Source organism: Mytilus edulis, chromosome 6, assembly GCF_963676685.1.
Source record: "Mytilus edulis chromosome 6, xbMytEdul2.2, whole genome shotgun sequence".
Lineage (NCBI taxonomy): Eukaryota > Metazoa > Mollusca > Bivalvia > Mytilida > Mytilidae > Mytilus > Mytilus edulis.
Window position 1 is genome coordinate 73196413 of NC_092349.1, and position 19307 is coordinate 73215719.

Here is a 19307-nt window from a genome sequence, read left to right on the forward strand (position 1 = left end):
ACCGTAAAAATGGGGGAAAATCTAAAATTAAAAAGATCATATCATAGGGAACATATATATAACTTTATTTCCTCTATTATAGAGATTTGGTGTACATGAAATATATAAATCAGAAAATTACAAAAAACAAAGAATTAAAGTCACCGTTTAAAGTTAATATGAGAAAAAAAAAATTAGCACTGTCTATAATATCGGTAACGGACACATCTTCTATCGATTGTAGAAATCTCTGCAGATTGTTTCAACGTGACGAACACAAGTCTTAGAGAAAAAAGTTAATTCATCATTTTCTAATTCATATGACGTATTGCAAGAGAGAATTGTTGTTGTGAATTCATGTACCGAAAGACTGTCCATATAAACACTGAACTGAATGGGATTAATGTTAATAATGTCTTCCCATAGATCATCTCTTTTGTCTTGAATAAAATCACAGGATACCAGTAAGTGTTCAACGATATTCAAGAAGAACTTTCCACATTTGTCGCAAAGTAAATGTTCATCTTCGTAGCGTACTATAGAACATAAGTCAATCACATACTTGGCGGAGACACGAAGTTCGGGAAACTGTTTCGCAATTGTCCATGCTTTATGCGGTTTGATTGCAGAATGAATATGTCTAAACATATAAAAGTCATTATCGCATGAAATTCGGTAAGACCACCATGTTTCTTCACTTGCATTTATATTCTGATTTACAATAATTGACCAAAGTTTTTTTGATGGGAAAGAACCAGTATTTGCAAAATTAACAATATAATCTGTAATGTTATATTTTTCGGCTGCTTTATAGATGTCAGGTATAAAACCAAGTTGTTCTGGAACACATTTATGTTTGAATTCCATAAGTCTGCTTATCATTATTCGTTTTGGTAACGCAGAAGACTTTAACCTACATAGTCTACCAAAAAATAAAAGTTTACATCTGTTGATAATGCTTTCAACTGAAAACCAACCTAGAAGACTTGTACACTTGTCAGAACGGGTTCGTTTTGGAAGCCCTTGAATAATTTTACACACAAATCTGTGAGATCTTTCTAACATCGTAAGTTCTGTTTGAGTCAAATTGTTCCATAACTCACAACCATATAGAGCTTTGCTGTAACATATTTGAAGTATTATCTTGGAACACGTCAAAGGGTTTAAAATTGATGGATGAATTCCAGAATTTAGAACTGACAGAGCAGTTGATCGCAACACTCTACAAGCATTCAACGTCTGGTCCATTGATCTAAATTTACAGTTCAGAAGAATACCGACATGTTTGGCAGACGTCACGAGTGGTATGATGTCATTATACAAAGTTAGATTGCTTGTAACATTCTTGTTCTTCTTTGAATAACGTAAGACGTTGCTTTTAGTCGGAGAAAACTTGAATGCCCACTTCTCGCTATATGTCTGACAAATGTTAATAAGTTGTTGCATTCCTTTTTCTGTTGTTGAGAGTAACGCAATGTCGTCGGCTTGAACAGAGCTGCTTACACTGATATCTAGAAGAACGCATCCCAATTTAGAGTCTTCAATGTCGCACAAAAGATCGTTTATGTATACTAAATATAACAGGGCGGATAAGACGCCACCTTGGCGAACGCCTCGTTTCAGTTCAAACCAACGAGATAGCCTACCATTGAACAGTACAGAACTACGCATGTCACTGTATATTTCATCTATGAGCAGCCATAAATCACCGGTAACTCCATATTTATGTAGTTTATATAACAATGCATCATGCCATACGGTGTCGAAAGCTTTCGTGCTATCTAACAGCACAACAATAACATCACTGTTACGTTCAATATAATGACGAATCGGTTCTTGTAAGTTAAATGAAGCATGAATACTTGATAATTCCTTTTGGTATGCCATCTGAGATTGATGTGGAAACTTTATGTGCAAGGAGTCGAATCGAGGATAAAGAGACTTTTCGAATATCTTGGCGATACAACTTGTTAACGATATACCGCGGTACGAATTGGGATCAGTTTTGTTTTTATTTCCACCTTTGAATAACGGTATAATTACACTTGTTTTCCAATCTAGAGGAGTATAACGTGTTTGTATTATTAGGTTGAATAGATTGCATAAGTGTTTTTGCAATGTTTTACCACCATATTTTATATGCTCATATGAAACGTTGTCTAAACCTGTAGATTTGTTGTTACATAAACTTTTACAAATGTTGGAAATTTCTTCAAACTCAAATGGGTTGATTGGAGCTTTGATTTCCTTCTGCGTTTGTCGTATTTTATTCACTTCATGTTTTACCAAATTTATGTTTGCTGAATTTGTTAGCTTGCTATCAAACTGAAAAATGGATTCAAAATGGTCCGCCCATGCTTCGCATATTTCACTTTCGTTTGTATGAGTTATTCCATTTAAATTTAGTTCACGACAAAAAGTTTTCTGTTTACGTCTGCTTTTTAAGACCGACCATACATATCTTTGATCATTGTCGATAGACTCTTCCATTCTGTTGGCAATGTTCATAATATGTTCGTTGTAAGCTTTATCCATTTCATTTCTGAAAATCCGTTTTGCATGTTTGTAATCAGCAAAGAACTGATCGCTTCTATCGTGAACTTTTCCGTTCAGTATCCATAAACTGCGCTTATTTAGCATTGTTTTGTGTGATAGATCTACGACTTTCGTCCAATAAGGCTTTATATGTTTCACAAATTGCTTATGTGGGAGTGTTTCTTTGTCAGCTTTTTGAACAGCAACTATAATAGTCTTATAGTAGAGCTCGATATCTTCTTTGGTCGCTGGTAGTGACGGCATTTGAACAGACCATAAAAATTGTGAGACTGCAAATGAATAGTCATTAACTGAATTCATTTCTAACGCTTTGGTCCACGATACTTTGTCAGCCATAACACTTTCGTATAAGTTGTCACTATCAGCACGACATTGTTCGATTAGTAAAGTACACGCGATAGGCTTGTGATCAGAAACGTTAAATATGCTTTCGTCTGGGACAAACACATTGTAAATATCTCGTGTATTTTCGTTATTTGTGACTATGTGATCTATCCCTGTTTTAGGACCATCCTCATAAGATTGAAATGTACATACCGGACCTTTGGCAAAGTCCTGAACATGTAATGATATACTGTTATTGTCAATAAGGAGACTTTCAAGAAGTTGACTACGACGATCTTGAGTAAACGAATATCGGGGTCCACCAATCTTGCAATTGAAATCACCAAGAATATACACCGTCCCGTGGTTCGAATACGATTTGTATGTGTCCATTAAGAATTCAAGTTCATTAACGAATGCTTCGTTGGGTTGTGTAATTGCTGGTAAGTATATAGACAGAAAAAATATACTAGGTAAATTAGGAAGTTTAAGTTCGATACCACATATCCTATTGCTATCAATTACTAATTCTGTGACATACGGAGATAAAGTTTTAGAGACCATAATCGCAACACCTCCACGGGCGCTATAACTGTATTTTTCCGGGCAGTGTTCATCGGCGCATTTTCCAAATACTAAATAGTTTTGTTTATCGATTGAATTAAGGAAGTGGAATTGTGATTTTCTAAGCCAGTGTTCAGATAAACAAATAATATCAATCTTATTATCATTTAAGAATTCTAGTAGATATGGTACTGCGGACATTATTCCGCGACAGTTCCAACATGCTATGTTTAAAGACATTTATGGATGTTCGGTCTTTGTAGATAGAAAAACTGACCATGGAAGCCATTCTTTTAGAAAAATGCCTTCAGGCCAAAAAGACGGATCACGTATTAAGGTTTCACATTGAGCATCGATATTAAGTTGTGCAGAAGCTGTTCGTCGATTTTGTTTATCAAAATATCTTAAATGTGTTACATTAACACCTCTTGCAGCGAGATATTCACGCATAGATTCTTCACATGAATTGTGTTTGTCGATACCACCTACGTAGAATCTGGATACACGGTGTCTTGTTTTTTTAACAAATCCACGAAAATTGTCAACGGTTGTGGGATTACACATGGAAGTTGGAAAATGCACTTGTATATTTGTATTTTGTTCATTTCCAGTTATATTGTTGTTGGTGTTCTTGATTTTATTTTCTATTGAAGTAGACGGAGCTGGATTAACAATATTACTTTGTGCATGTATGTCTTTGACTAAAACGGACAGATTCGTAACATCAGAGTACACGGATGCCCATCCGCACTATCATTTTCTATGTTCAGTGAACCGTAAAAATGGGGGAAAATCTAAAATTAAAAAGACCATATCATAGGGAACATATGTAGTAAGTTTCAATTTGATTGGACTTCAACTACATCAAAAACTACCTCGACCAAAAACTTTAACCTGAAGCGGGACAGACAGACGAGCGGACGTACGAACGGACGCACAGACCAGAAAATAAAAGGCCCATAAATGGGGCATAAAAAATAAAAAGTTGATTTAAGTTCACCTTTTAAATAGAGCTTCGGGAGCCTAAGTTACTACTCTTGCCCTTTCAATAAACCAAATTGCGTTTCTTCCCGGGTACATGTACTTTTCATCTAAAACCATGATTACTTTGTACAATATCAACATGTTAGATAGATAAACTACTTTTTGGACAGATTCAGTAGTAATATTTAAAGTAGCAGACTTATTAATATCAATGCTAATATTTACTTTGTTACCGTTTGAGTTAAAGTCATGTCTGATAAAATACGTTTAACAAGAAAATGCACTGTAAGCAAATTTGCTTCCTGATTATAAAATGATGTTGACTGATATTGGCCGATCTTAAGTCCCAAAATATGATAGTGTTAATTCTTGGTTCGAAGAGGTGAAATTAACGCTTTAGATATAATGTTCAGCCTGGATGTGAAAAGTCAAGCGTTTTATAAAGTCAAACGTTGTTGATTTAAAGTCGAGCGTTGTAAATATAAAGTCATGCGCTGTAGATTTAAAGTCAAGCGTTTTGTATGTAAAAGTCAGAGCTGTTAATATAATGTCCAGAGCAGTAAAGATATAAAGTCAAGCGCTGAGAATGAAAAGTCAAGCGCCGTAGATGAAAAGTCAAGCGCTGAAGATGAAAAATCAAGCGCCGGAGATGTAAATTTAACATCTTCAGTGCTGGGCTTAATATTTTCAGCACTGAACTATAATAGATTTTAGCGCTGGACTTTTAATCTCCAGCGCTTGACTTTGAAAACCACTGACCTTCATCTGTATGAGATAAAAGCTGTAAACGTCAGCGCTGTAGATATTGACTCAAGCGCTGTAGATATTAACTCAAGCGCTGTAGATAGCTCTTCTGTTGATTTTCTTTTTAAAAAATTCAAAATTTATCTATATTTTAAAATTATTTTTAATGAATAATTTTTAATTTTCATATATTGAGTTGTAATTTTTACGGTCTTTATTTTGATTCTATTGAACCATTGACACATAGATATTTTTTTATTTTTTTTAAATTTTGTTTATTATACATATATGTACTTGTATCATTGTTTTTTTATGCATTCTAAAGCAGGCAGCAGCCCTTTTGCGCCAATTACTGTTTTCCAGGGGTATCATTTGCGCCAAATTTTGTTTTCCAAATGTCTCAATTGCGCCAATATTCGGAACTCATTTGCGCCAATATACCTGTACACATATCTATCATAAATATTAATGATTATTATATATTCATTCTTATCTTTTAATTAAAAACTTTCATATGTTTGAAGATATTTCACCATGAAGATGAGCATCTGAAGAGAAATGGCTTAAAATTCATTAGACAGTCAATGTACAGAGATAGAATAAAACGTATTGCTTTGTTGAATATTTAAGAATATTTAATAAAGTGCCTATAGAGAAGAATATAGAAGCTTTTGCTGATAATGTTTTAGCCACATATGTTGAGTTACAAGCTACTACATACATTAAATTGGGAAGTACCCATGCAGCAGCAGTAAGAAGAAGATATGTTTCAGAAAAGGAAACATTTGCCGTGTAAACTGCCGGTTCCAAGTCCGAATAAAAGGAGTAGGGAAGTCATTTTTCTTTTAATTGGCACAATTGTATGTTTTATTTGTGGCGCAAATGATACCATGTAATTTTAAAACATGTGGCGCAAATGTAGCATAGGAGAAAAAAGTCGTGGCGCAAAAGGACGGATTTTTGGCGCAAATGGATCTCTCCCGTAAAGCGCTTAGAGTAAATGTTTATTTAGATAAGCGCTATATAAGCACTGTAAATAACAATAATAATAAAAATAATAATTAACTCAAGCGCTGTAGATTTAAAATTTAGCACTGTAGATATGAAAGTCTTTCCATATTTGAAATCTCTACAGCTACACTGCACATTCTCAGCGCTCTTCAGATATTGCATCTCCAGCGCTTTGTCTCAAATTTACAGCGCTAGACTTACAAAAAACTATTTATCTGTATGAGACCAAAATAGGTCTCCGTAGATATCAGACAAATGACATAACACCTTTGATATTTTTAGTTTAAGTGATCATGCAGTGTTCATTTGTAGGAAGTTCCAATATTTAACCTGGCTTTGTCCTGAGTTATGATTTTAAAGCTAATCTTACTATCTCAGTTGTATCTGAAATACTATAGTTTAGATCAATAGTAATAGTGTTTTCCATGGATATGTTTTGCATTCTGCATCATCTTATCGTTTACTCATTTTGCATCGGGAATGTGTTTAGCTTTGCAGGTAAGGTTATAAATGAGTAAGATAGGTAGCAACATTTTACATACACAAAAGATCTTTGATAAACTTAAAACAATTGAACACCAAGAAAGGCCATACTCGAGACCATACTCGACCCCATTACAAACAAAAAAAAAGAATGAAAAAAAAATTGGAAGAAATTTTATTTCTGAAATAAATTGGCCAAATTAATATTTCATTGAAATTTCAGAAAATCTCACTTAGAAATCACATTACTTTACCACATCGAATGATAACAGAAAATGTACAAGAACACATTAGTAGACGCAAAGGCAACATTGGAGTTTTTGTTGACTCACATGTTGCTTGCATCAAATAAGGTTTTCTTGTTCATTCTCCAATGCATACATGTACTTTTGATTGTTATCATGTTTTTTTTAGCTAAATCATTTTATTGACAGATTTTATAAATCGTCAATTTTCAATTTAAACTCTTACCATAAACATTGAACAATGAATTTCATATTCTGTTGATGACAACACAAACTTATATATTATCGTATTTTGTAATATTTAATTTCTATTTTAATATCTTATTTGTGATAATCAGTTTTCGGTGTGAAAGATTTTTTTTTTAACAAGGACGTTGAACGAAGTGGTAAAATGTCGTTTTGTATAAAAAGTAAACGTTTTGTCGTTTTGTATAAAATGTATACATTGATATTTATTATCAAATATATAGAAGAAAAGGTGAATGGTACTTTAAGCAAGCATGTGGATCATATACAGACATTACAGATTTAGCATGGGTTGTTTTTTAAAATAGACCTTACAACACGAATAAACGAAACAGAAACAACAGGTTTCTATACGGACTCAAAACCAATAAAATAAGCCTACAACAAGGTACGGAAAAAAATGCAAAGTTAAAATTAATCAATCAAATAACAGTTTTATCGATCTATGGAATAACCCCAAACTATTTATTAAAAACGGATACGAAAATACCTCACTGATTCGTAGCACCTGATGCCCAATCCCCTCCCTCCTATTTCGTTGGGGTTTGTGCGTTTAGTTCATTTTTGTAGACTTTTTTTATTGTCTCATTGATCCCCTTTCTTTTATAACACGGTGTTTTTCATCGATCTAAGATGTTTTATTGTCCGCTTTATATATTCTGGTTTTTTTTTATCAGATGTTGTATCTGTATACACATTTTATTTATATTTGAAATACAACTTTATAAAAGAAAACACATATTCTCGCATATGAAAAACACCACCGAAAGAATATGAGTAGTGGAGATATTTTATAGAAAATAAATTAAATTAACTTCAATTTAAAACCACAAGTCTAGTGTAACAAAAAACAGGAAATGAGTTAGCAAACGAAAAATGACAATGACAAACAACATTGCAGTTTCCCTCAAATTGACATTTTGGTGATACAGAACTGCGAGATTTTGGCAGATTGGGTTTGTGCAGCTGGCACAAATCAAATACTCGCTTTTTCGACGAGCCAGCTTAAATTTTAGTTTTACAGTTGTGCTGCGTTGTTGTTATGACAACGTAAATTTCTCGTACGGCCTTCATGTCACAACATCTGAACTACGGGACTATTTCTGAATCTTAAAGACCGTTTTAATTTATTCAACATAATTAAATCTCTAAAAATATCTTCCGTCTTAAACACCGCTGTTAAAACACTTTTCCAGGTCATTTATTCACTCTTATTATATAATATTTATTTATTTAGTAATTCAAAATATTGTCAGCAAGTCGAGTGGTCACGACTTAAAACCGTTTTCTAACCTATTAAGTACTTGATATACTTAATTTCTGTGTCATTTAGTCGCTTGTGGAAAGTTGTCTCAATGGCAATCATACCACATCTTCTTTTATATATATGTCTTATATATTGAACTAATTTGCATAACTCGTTTATTCCTTAGTTAAACAAGAGACTTAAAAAGAGAACGAATTTCTACCCCTACCGCACATACAGTTATGAAAAGTTAGACCAAACTGTGAAGATGTTTATTAAGATCAAATGTTTCCGTTATGACCAAATTAACTGTTTAATAATGGTTTACCTGCTTTTGATGTAAATTTTGTCCAGAATTAAATTAGAGATGTCCTATCAAGAAATTGTCAATAATTCATTTGTTGTAATCTTCTATAGATAAAGGATCCCGGAAATGATTGATCTGTACTTAACATTATACTTATTAGTCTTTTTTATGCCCCACCTACGATAGTAGAGGGGCATTATGTTTTCTGGTCTGTTCGTCCGTTCGTCCGTCCGTCCGTCCGTTCGTCCGTTCGTTCGTCCGTCTGTCCCGCTTCAGGTTAAAGTTTTTGGTCGAGGTAGTTTTTGATGAAGTTGAAGTCCAATCGACTTCAAACTTGGTACACATGTTCCCTATGATATGATCTTTCTAATTTTAATGCCAAATTAGAGATTTTATCCCAATTTCACGGTCCACTGAACATAGAAAATGATAGTGCGCGTGGGGCATTCGTGTACTGAGGACACATTCTTGTTTTTTTTTATGAATTATGGAATGGAGTAGAATTGATAGGGTATGTTAAGCAATGGTATTCGATCTACTTTGTTTAAAAGTTTTTACTGTTAGATATATTGTTCCAATAAAACACCAATAATCATTTTATCGGTTTTCCTACTAGTATATACCATCAGTGTTTTAGGTTTAAACTTTCCGCACAGTGATACATGTAAACAACTTTCGATGATACCAAACTATCCTTCATATGAGATAATGTAACATATGAGGTCTTTTACATGTACAATTTATTAATTAGTGAACCCGAAAAGAGACCAAAGCATATACGTAAGAAATAGGTAATTGCTACAATGTCGAATGCATCACTCAACTGCTTCTCGGACCGCATTTTTCAGTTTTCAGTACATTGCAGTTTTTACATTATTTTTATGCCCCACCTACGATAGTAGAGGGTCATTATGTTTTCTGGTCTGTGCCTCCGTTCGTTCGTCCGCTTCAGGTTGAAGTTTTTGGTCAAGGTAGTTTTTGAAGAAGTTGAAGTCCAATCAACTTGAAACTTAGTACACATGTTCCCCATGATATGATCTTTCTAATTTACATGCCAAATTATAGTTTTGACCCCAATTTCATGGTCCACTGAACATAGAAAATAATAGTGTGAAGTTCGGGTTAAAGTTTTTGGTCAAGGTAGTTTTTGATGAAGTTAAAGTTACATCAACTTGACACTTAGTACACATGTTCCCTATGATATGATCTTTCTAATTTTAATTCCAAATTAAAGTTTTGACCCCAATTTCACGGTCCACTGAATATAGAAAATGATAGTGCGAGTGGGGCATTCGTGTACTATGGACATATTCTTGTTTAAGACTAATGTTGTTATGACGTTAACAAGTTGCCTGCCTGGTCTGGTGCTAACGTGTTCGCCTTGGGTGCTGGATGTCGTTGTTTGACCACGGGCAGGTCTAACCAAAGACTTTAAAATTTGTATTTACTGTTTCTCTGCTAAGCGAGCGGCCTTTAAAAGTAAGAGCAAAGGCTAGTCGCCTCTGAGTCAGAATAATGTGTCGGGGCCGGATGGCATGTCTTTCTGCGGACTGTTGTTTTAAAGACTCTGGCTCAGTGCGTCGGTCTAGTACAAAGCAGCTTAAATATTCATATGACATTAACATGTGCCCGTCCTGAATATACTTGTAATTTGCCACTGAACGTTAAACACCTATCCATTTTCATCTTGAATGTTAAAGTTACAATAATGTTATGTAGTGAAAGTCTAATTATGTCATACATGCATTCTTCAGATGGTAAATGTCCTATCAGATTTATGTATTGTTGTTTTAATAATAAAATTGCGTTTCTTCCTCGTTATTAATTACAACTCTTCATGATATCCATTTTAAATGTGTCCCTAATACAAGTTAACAAATATTTTCATAAACTTTAATTATTTATTTAGTTTCAGGAAACAATAGGTTTAAACATTACATATTTATACTTGAGCTAACTTAAGCTTGCAACCCCATAATACAACATTGACCATGTAGAATTGTGAGTGTTCGTTTTTTTGTCCCTTTTGTTCTAATGATCACTTGTTAAAACATTTCAGCTTTCAAAAAATTCGGTATGAAGCGTACCGGGCTGTTGATTGTTATTCCAGTAACACTTTTTGTTGTGCCCATTTCTTAGGGATCCTTAAGCTTTCAAACTTTAGTATTTGGATTTGAGTGTATAGTTTTTGGGAAGAGGGGGAGAAAGGGTGTTATTGAGTTTTTAATTATGATTATAGAGTCCGTATGTTTATCAGGAGATTTTTATTTTAGAGGGGATGTGGTGAGAATGATGCTGAGTTGTTGACTAAGATTACAGTGCATGGCTCTATTTAATTGACTCGATGGCATACAAGGCATTTCAGGTCGCATCCTTTTATATTTAACCAAGTTGAAAGTACTAGTGACGCAAACAATATGAGTAGAACAGACTGATCAGTATACTTTATATCATATATTATTTACTTATTGTAATAAATGCCATTATTATCATTTCAGGGAACAAATGGGGATATGACTACGCTGATGGTAAGTTGACTATGTATCATATTTTTATATGCATTGAATATGTCTCAACTCAGTGGCGGATCCACATATTTTCATAAGGGAGACATTGACTGTCTAAGAGGGTGTCTGTTCGAGTCATGCTTCAGTGATTCCCTAAATAATCAACAAATTTTTTCCCACAAAAGGGGGTGGGTTCGGACTCCCTAGAAAATCTTTTTTATCCGTCTTCGAACTTTATACAGTATTTTTCTTATTTCCTTTAATTTTTACTTTTGTTTCATTTATACTTGTAAGTTACATAAGTCAAAAGTTTTCTTAAGTTTAAATGAAAAATTTAGCACAGATATTCGTTACATTCGTAATGCATGTAGTATGAATATAACACACAGGCAGCGTCTTAATCCTCCTTTTCGTAATATGAAGTCAGATTTTGAAAAACAAAACACTGTCATAAAACAAAGGACTGTAGTACTGGTGACAGATATGAAAAACAGCTACTGTTCAGAATGCTTAAACTTAGTTCTTTATAATTTGGCCTTTAACCTTTCGTGATTCAAGCGTCACAATGATGAATCTTTTATAGAAGAAACGCGTGTCTGTCGTTCATAATTGCGAGGCTGGTATATATATATATATATTGGATGAGTGTTTTGTGTAAACTTGCATTGTCCAGAAATGATCTTCAGCACAAAGAAACTCTTAAGAACCATATCGGTGACAGTTAAGACGAAATGTCGAAAATGATAAACATGAATCATACAACAACAATTATTGTTATTCATCAAATTACTAATTGCGTCTAACATGTCATACCGTCGTACTATATAAACATGAGGTTAAATACAACACGAGTTTACACAACTTAAATTCATTGGCATATTTTTTTCTTTTTCTATGTTAGCAATAATTGTAGGTGCAATGATTAGCAAAATTATTCCTACAAACTGTCTTATGTACTTTTATGACGAACGTTTTTTTTAATATTCGCTCCTTGTTTTTGATTTTTTTCCAGAGTTTCGGAATCCTCTGGTTTTATCGATGTTTTGCTATTAAAAATTTTGCCCACGAACTCCTACTTTTCTTTTCATAATTTTATTAAAGCTTTAAAAGCCATATTTGAAAAATCTTATACAATCCTTGTTATTTTTTCATAGCAAGAGAAAAACGGACAATGTAAAAAGTATGAAAAATCTAGAGAGAATCTTTTCCCACGAAATTTCCAACGGCATATAATACATCTCGAAAACAAGCACACGGACTCATATTTTTTTTCTGCTTTTTTAGTTCTTTTACTTATTTGCTTTTATTTTATAACATTTTCTGAAAAGACTAGTTATTTTGAAAGAGAGTAGCTAACATCCTAAAATAAAATCTCGTGTAAATTAGAATATATTTAATTGCTTGATTGATTGTTGCTTAACGTCAAGTGGTAAATATGTTATGCATGACGAAAATTAGAGAAAGGGACTACTGTTCATCAAATACAGAGTGCAAGAATGACTTTAAAATTATTTTAATAATGCCAAGTAAAATGTTGGTGTAGACAACTCTCTTGTTATGCTTAATCGTCGTTAAATTTAGCGACACTTTTGAACAACTGGGTCCAGAGATCAAATGCCGTAAAAGTTATCAACTATAATAGTAAATAAGGATGTATTGTCCGAGTATTGTACTGCGTGTACACATATAACATAACGAAACGGTTTTGATCACGATGTGAATTTATAATACAATTACAATAATATATTTAATATATTTTAGGACCTAAATTTTGGCCCAATAGTTATCCAAACTGTGGTGGACAACAGCAATCGCCGATTAGTATAGGAGTGTCCGAAGTAGTAGTCAACAACAGTTTACCACAGTTTAACTTTGATCATATAAAGAATGTAACCAATCTTAAAATGACCCTAGAAAATAATGGCCATAGTGGTAAGTTTTTTTCTATCTTTTATTTGGGAGGAGCGCAGTGGTTGCAATTGTAGCAAAAAGGCAAAGCAGAAAAATGGGGAAAATTGCGACCGTTATTTTTTATAATTTTCGACAATAACACTTCAATTACATTATTTCTACTTGTGAACTGCAAAACAAATGATCAAATTGAGCTAGTAAAGTTTAAACTACAAAGAAAATAATAATAACTCTGGTCAGTCCTTGGTTGATCTTTGATCAATTACACGCAAATCGACGTTTTTTATTGAAAGAAAATGGAAGATAATTAGGTAGAGTTTGAGCAGTCAAAAGCAGCAATTTTACAAAAAATACATAGAAGATAGGCAATTGATCCTAGCGTACGTTTTTTTTTTTTTTTTAATTATTGTTTACTTACTATTCCAAACTATATATCCTGAAACACTTGTTACGGTTACAAACTAAATAAATGTTAAACATTGTATACATTTTAACAATCATTATGATTCAATTTCAACCCTGTAATGATCTTTTAATAGGTTTTAAACGACTTAATATCACTACTATTATTACACCCAAATTGTTTCCAAATTGCATTTTATTAATGATTTATTGTTATTATTCAGTTCAGATAGATTTAAAGGGAAATAACCTGCAGTTAAGTGGTGGTGGATTGCCTGGAGTGTATAATGCAGAACAATTCCATTTTCACTGGGGTTCCGAAGATAAAAGAGGTTCCGAACATAACATTAACGGAAAACAATACCCTATGGAGGTAACTAAAAATAAAGTAAAACAAAAGAACGAATGAACTTAGCAAATTGATGAACCTAGCAGATAGCAAATAAAGGAGCATTCAAAAACTATAAAATCTATGAAAAACAGGCAATAAAATGGCAACAACTAAAGTTTTCATAGCACTACAAATAAAAATTTACATGAAACTATAGATCAACCAACGCCAAGTCCGCCGAAAACTGGGTTGAACTCAATTTGCACAATTTCTTTTGAATGCATGGATTTCTGATTAAATAGCGCTGAATATTCATAATTACAACCGCTTTGATAAAACAAAAATTAAGGCAATAAATACTTTAGATGAGGGAATGGACTGGATTCTGTCTGGACAGTTTCAAAGTAAAACGCAGAGAGACGAAAGGTAGCATACGAAAGAGACCGAGAAAAACCAAGTTCTAATAGATTATAATAGATTATTCAAAGAATTTAAGATGATGATCCTTTTAGTGTATGTATATTGTACAGCCCGAGAAACATCATTCGATTAAATATCCAGTTTCCATAAGAAAGAGGATTCAAACAGACGTTTCAATTTATGCTATTTACATCATAATAACATCTTTATTTTTGTTTTACTTTTATTTTTATTTTTGACTACTTCTACATGTATCTATCAACATTGTATTATTTTTCTCCAGATGCATGTTGTCCTGTATAATAGTCAACACGGTGTGTTTTCCAATGCTCTGAACAAGACAGGAGGACTTGCAGTATTAGCTTTTTTGTTTGAGGTTAGTATAGTGCCAGATTTGAAACTCTGTATACATAAGTAAGTTTATTGATCGTTCCGGTTCTTCTTACTAACAGTTTGTAGCAAAATTGTTATTCATCGAATCAATATACAAGATTATTTTTATAATTTTTGACTATAGATTACCTTTTTGATTAAAATCGTAAAGTAACAAAAATTAATTTATAGCAAGTGTAATTCGAATTGCCTAAACAAAAATCTTTTAAATAATTGTTATACAATTTCAATATGGAATATACATATATATATATATATATATATATATATATATATATATATATATAAAAGTCTATAAAAAGGATATATATATGATTATATGATGACGTAGAAGAGAGGAGAACGATACCAGCGAGACATTCAAACTCATAGATCGAAAATAAATTGGTAAACACCATGGCTAAAAAAGAAAAAGATAAACAGACAAATAACATCCTTCTACTTGAACATAATATATACTATCTTCAAGAATATTTTCTTCCTGTTTTGTCATGTTATACCATCATTTCAGATAGGAGAAACTAACCATCATTTTGATGAAATAATCTCGCATCTAACCAAGATTTCACACAAAGGTATGATATACAAAAAAAGTAAAGATAGACCAGGATACAGTAACTGTGACGGATTTAATTGTGGTGCAGAGGTCGTGCGCTCCCCTTTTTGATAGGGAAAAGAAAAAAGATCGTCCATGAAAAGTCACCCATCTATGATCGCCTCTTACTTTACCATAACGGATAATAAGGCCAGTAATTCTAGGTCACTGTAATAATTATGGTATTCTGAAAACAGAACTCATTGTCGAAGGCCATACGGTGTATAGTGACATCCTCGTCATTGATCAGGAACGATTATAGAACTAGATAATCGATGTCTTAAAACGTCATTATATTTTTTTGAAACATTGCATAGCCGCAGAAAATAAGGTTTTGACTGCACCCACCCCAAACATGTATAATAAAATCAACAATGACAATATATATAGAACATGAAATGTTGACGATAGTCTTTATGATTTAAAAAGTGTAGTCGTTTATATTTGCGTTTCAAATACACGAGTTATCATAATGTACAGTTGAATACATATACATGCATGTTACAAGCGCAGTAGTTCCTAGTATAAAGCACACTAATGGTAAACATACTATATACAGCATGGACATTGTAGGCTGTTTTTACTGATGTGTGTTACAGTGCATTTATATGCGTCTTTTAGAGTTATTACGAAAAGTTATCATCTATAATTTAAACTGATGGGAAGAGGCTACTGTCAAAGCAAATGGGAAACAGTAAATTTAAATAATTTAAATAAAAACGCTATAAAGGCCAACTCAAAAAGCACTACAGGTGTTAAATTTATGTCTGAATATTGATAATATTAAATATATAAATAATTCAGTGCTTCGATGGCGTTTAACACATTGTTATACATAAGGATGTGTGTCTTCTCAGACCACACTTTATATAACGAAACATGAATGTCAATTTTTTTTAAAATTTTAGATGACCATGCACTTCTTAATACTTTCGCACTAGATTCTTTATTCCCCCATGATGCTGGAGTGTATTATCGATACTATGGAAGCCTAACAACGCCACCATGTTATGAAAGTGTTATATGGACAATATTTAAGAATCATATTATTATTTCGGAAGAACAGGTATGTATATTGTAGATATAGAGGCCTGTCAATACTAGTATTACATGGTTGTTTTCCAGTTACCAATATATAAATATACAATTACTGGCTTAGGGGGCTCTTAAACAGCCAGTAACATCGACATTCAATCAGAAGAAAACAGTAAAACCATAAATACACATTTCAGAACAGGTTAATTTTGTAATGGTGAAGTGTTTAAACTGGTTTTGTTTGCAAAAGGTTAAAAAAAACAATAACGGAAAAATACACAGACAAGAAAAGAACTGAACAAAACGTTGGGAAAAGATGAATAACGTTAATAACATGTACAGCAAGGTTTTGACAGTGCCACTACACCCTTTTACTTTGTGGATAATCATCTATCATACCACATTTTCTTATTTTATAATAACAAATAAAAAGTATGGAACATAAAAATCCCGGATTAGAAGAATCAACAAGAAAAAAAATATTTTTGTTTCAGATTGACAAATTTAGACATCAGGTGCACAGGAACTATGCCAATGAAACAGACCGGGACATCTCAGACGACTACCGACCCGTCCAAAGACTCAACAACAGAGTGGTGATGACGAATGCCGAGGAAGGACTATATTACAACAATTGTAAAATTAATCTCCCCTCTAACTTTTATTTTATGGTGCTATTGTTTCTGTTAATTAGTAAGCTTTGATGTCTGATGCCATAAGTGATCTGTAGATAGATGTGTAGTATACAGTTGTGTCTGAAATGACGTATAACTTATGTTATAAAAAACTTTAATTTTGATCATTTTTTTTGTTCATACTAACTCCCAATTAGCATTCAGTCATAACGTACAGGGGCGGATCCAGCCATTTATTAAAGGGGGATCGAACCATATATCCCCATTCAAATGCATTATAAAAAGGGTGGTTTAAACATGAAATAGGTGTTTAATGAAGAAATCCATTGACATTCCAATTTTTATCATTTTAGAGCCTCAGGGTAAAATGAAGTGTTTTAACTTAGTCATTGTAATTATCAATATATAATTATTATAATAAGTTTTCGAATAACAACAGTTATGTTTAAGGAAGTGACTGGGAACATGTACCAGGTCTGAGGTCACTAGTGAATACCAGGTTTTGGCTACTGATGACAGACAGGGAATTCTTGAGATAAAAGTGGTTCTTAACACAACTGATTTGCTATTGAAATTGTGATATAAAAGAAAGTAAATCCCTTTTAACCTTGAACTAAATTATGATATATGCACATTGTATTTACATTATCATGGATGAAATTTTTATGACACTAACTGTACGCCATTTTACAATTCTAATTTATGTTTTTAAAGTCTTTTATATGTGCTGTTTTATTCATATACAAATATTAAATATTTTTGCTTGTATAATGTTGTTACATGTATGTTTTAGATTAATCTTTTAGACTGTTTTGCAATATATGCAAAATTTTACATTCCAGACTGCCTTGCATATAAAACTATTTAAAGAAATGGTCGGTTATTGAGGTCTGGCCTTTGTTAGTCTTGCATTATTTTAGTTTTAGTTTCTTGTGTACAATTTGGAAATTAGTATGGCGTTCATTATCACTGAACTAGTATATACTTGTTTAGGGGCCAGTTGAAGAACGCCTCCGGGTGCGGGAATTTCTCGCTACATTGAAGACCTGTTGGTGACCTTCTGCTGTTGTTTTTTTTTCTATGGTCGGGTTGTTGTCTCTTTGGCACATTCCCCATTTCCATTCTCAATTTTATCGGTTATTGAACTTCTTTTTGAACGTCCGAAAACCAACGGATTACATGTATATATAATTTATAAGGAGATATTAAATATATTGTGTACACTAATTGCGGAGCTTCTTTTCTGCCTTCCAAATGTGGAGAGAGGACAAGCTGTTAGATGTTAGCTGTTATAGAAATATTTATGACCTTCAATAGGGTTGTTTCGAGTATATATTTGTTTGTGATCAATAATTGAAACTAGTTAGACTTCAACTTCATCAAAAACTACCTCGATCAAAAACTTTAACCTGAAGCGGGATAGACAAACGAACGGATGGACAAACGAACAAACGGACGTACAGACAAGAAAACATAATGCCCATAAATGGCGCATACAAATCAAGGCGAAACATTTAAACTGCTTTTGAAAAAACCTGAGATTTGTTAATAAGATTAAGCTTGCTACATTCTCCCTCTAATAAAATGGAAAGCCATTTAACGCCCAGACAGCATATAACACTTTTTGTACACAAGAGAGATATACTAGATTTCGAGCCAAAATTGGTATGTAAAATAATGTATAAATCCAACAAAGTCGTAACTTGATATTATAATATCCATTTTAAGCATTGATATTGATATCAATTGACGCCTGTGGGGAGAGGGGGGCGTCAAGATAACCTTATTCATATACACAACCATTCTGCGTAATAAACAGTCACTTAAATTTGTATAAGTCTCAGTGCATGATACTGTAAATTTAGAAATTATTGCGATGTTTTTATCATTGCGAAAAATGCGATAGGGTTATAATTGCAATAATTCAAACACGCATTTTGATTTTTTTGTATGATTTAAACAGGATTTTCCTCAAATATCGCAAAAATTAATATCGCGTTTTAATATAAAATGACAAAATCGCAATTATGAAGGCACGCAATTATTTCTGAATTTACAGTACTGTATTAGGAATGGATTTCACGAGTTTACGGAATACGTGAATTCAATTGACAATATATTAACATAAGGTGTTTAAGCTCGTATATTCCATTTTGGGAGAATACCACTAGTATTAGATAAATGGCACCAATCACTATTACAAGTCATTTACATGTTTTAAATACGTTTGGAACATTATTTTACCTATAAAAGAAATTGGATTTACCAATCAACAAGGTAACCATAGTACACTCTAAAAATTGTGTTTAGAACCGAAACACTTACCTAAAACAATTATTAAACAGATTTTTGACATGTTTTAAATCTAGACATGTTATATATTTAATGT

The 19307-nt window shown here is 32.8% G+C and overlaps 1 protein-coding gene across 7 annotated transcripts in view; it reads left to right on the plus strand.

Annotated features, from left to right (window-relative positions):
• The window catches only part of LOC139528371 (carbonic anhydrase-like), a 63995-nt gene extending 46306 nt beyond the window's left edge, over positions 1-17689 (plus strand). For 6 of the 7 annotated variants that reach the window (XM_071324329.1, XM_071324324.1, XM_071324325.1 and 3 more), the window contains exons 2-8: positions 11188-11217; positions 12958-13128; positions 13734-13882; positions 14544-14636; positions 15165-15228; positions 16157-16314; positions 16778-17689. In XM_071324329.1, the coding sequence (XP_071180430.1) occupies positions 11188-11217; positions 12958-13128; positions 13734-13882; positions 14544-14636; positions 15165-15228; positions 16157-16314; positions 16778-16987 (875 nt within the window). In that variant the 3' untranslated portion in view covers positions 16988-17689. Of the gene's footprint in view, positions 1-6568; positions 6661-11187; positions 11218-12957; positions 13129-13733; positions 13883-14543; positions 14637-15164; positions 15229-16156; positions 16315-16777 lie in introns of those variants that run through there. The other variant, XM_071324328.1, reaches the window with a different exon arrangement.
• Positions 17690-19307: the final 1618 nt, after the last annotated feature.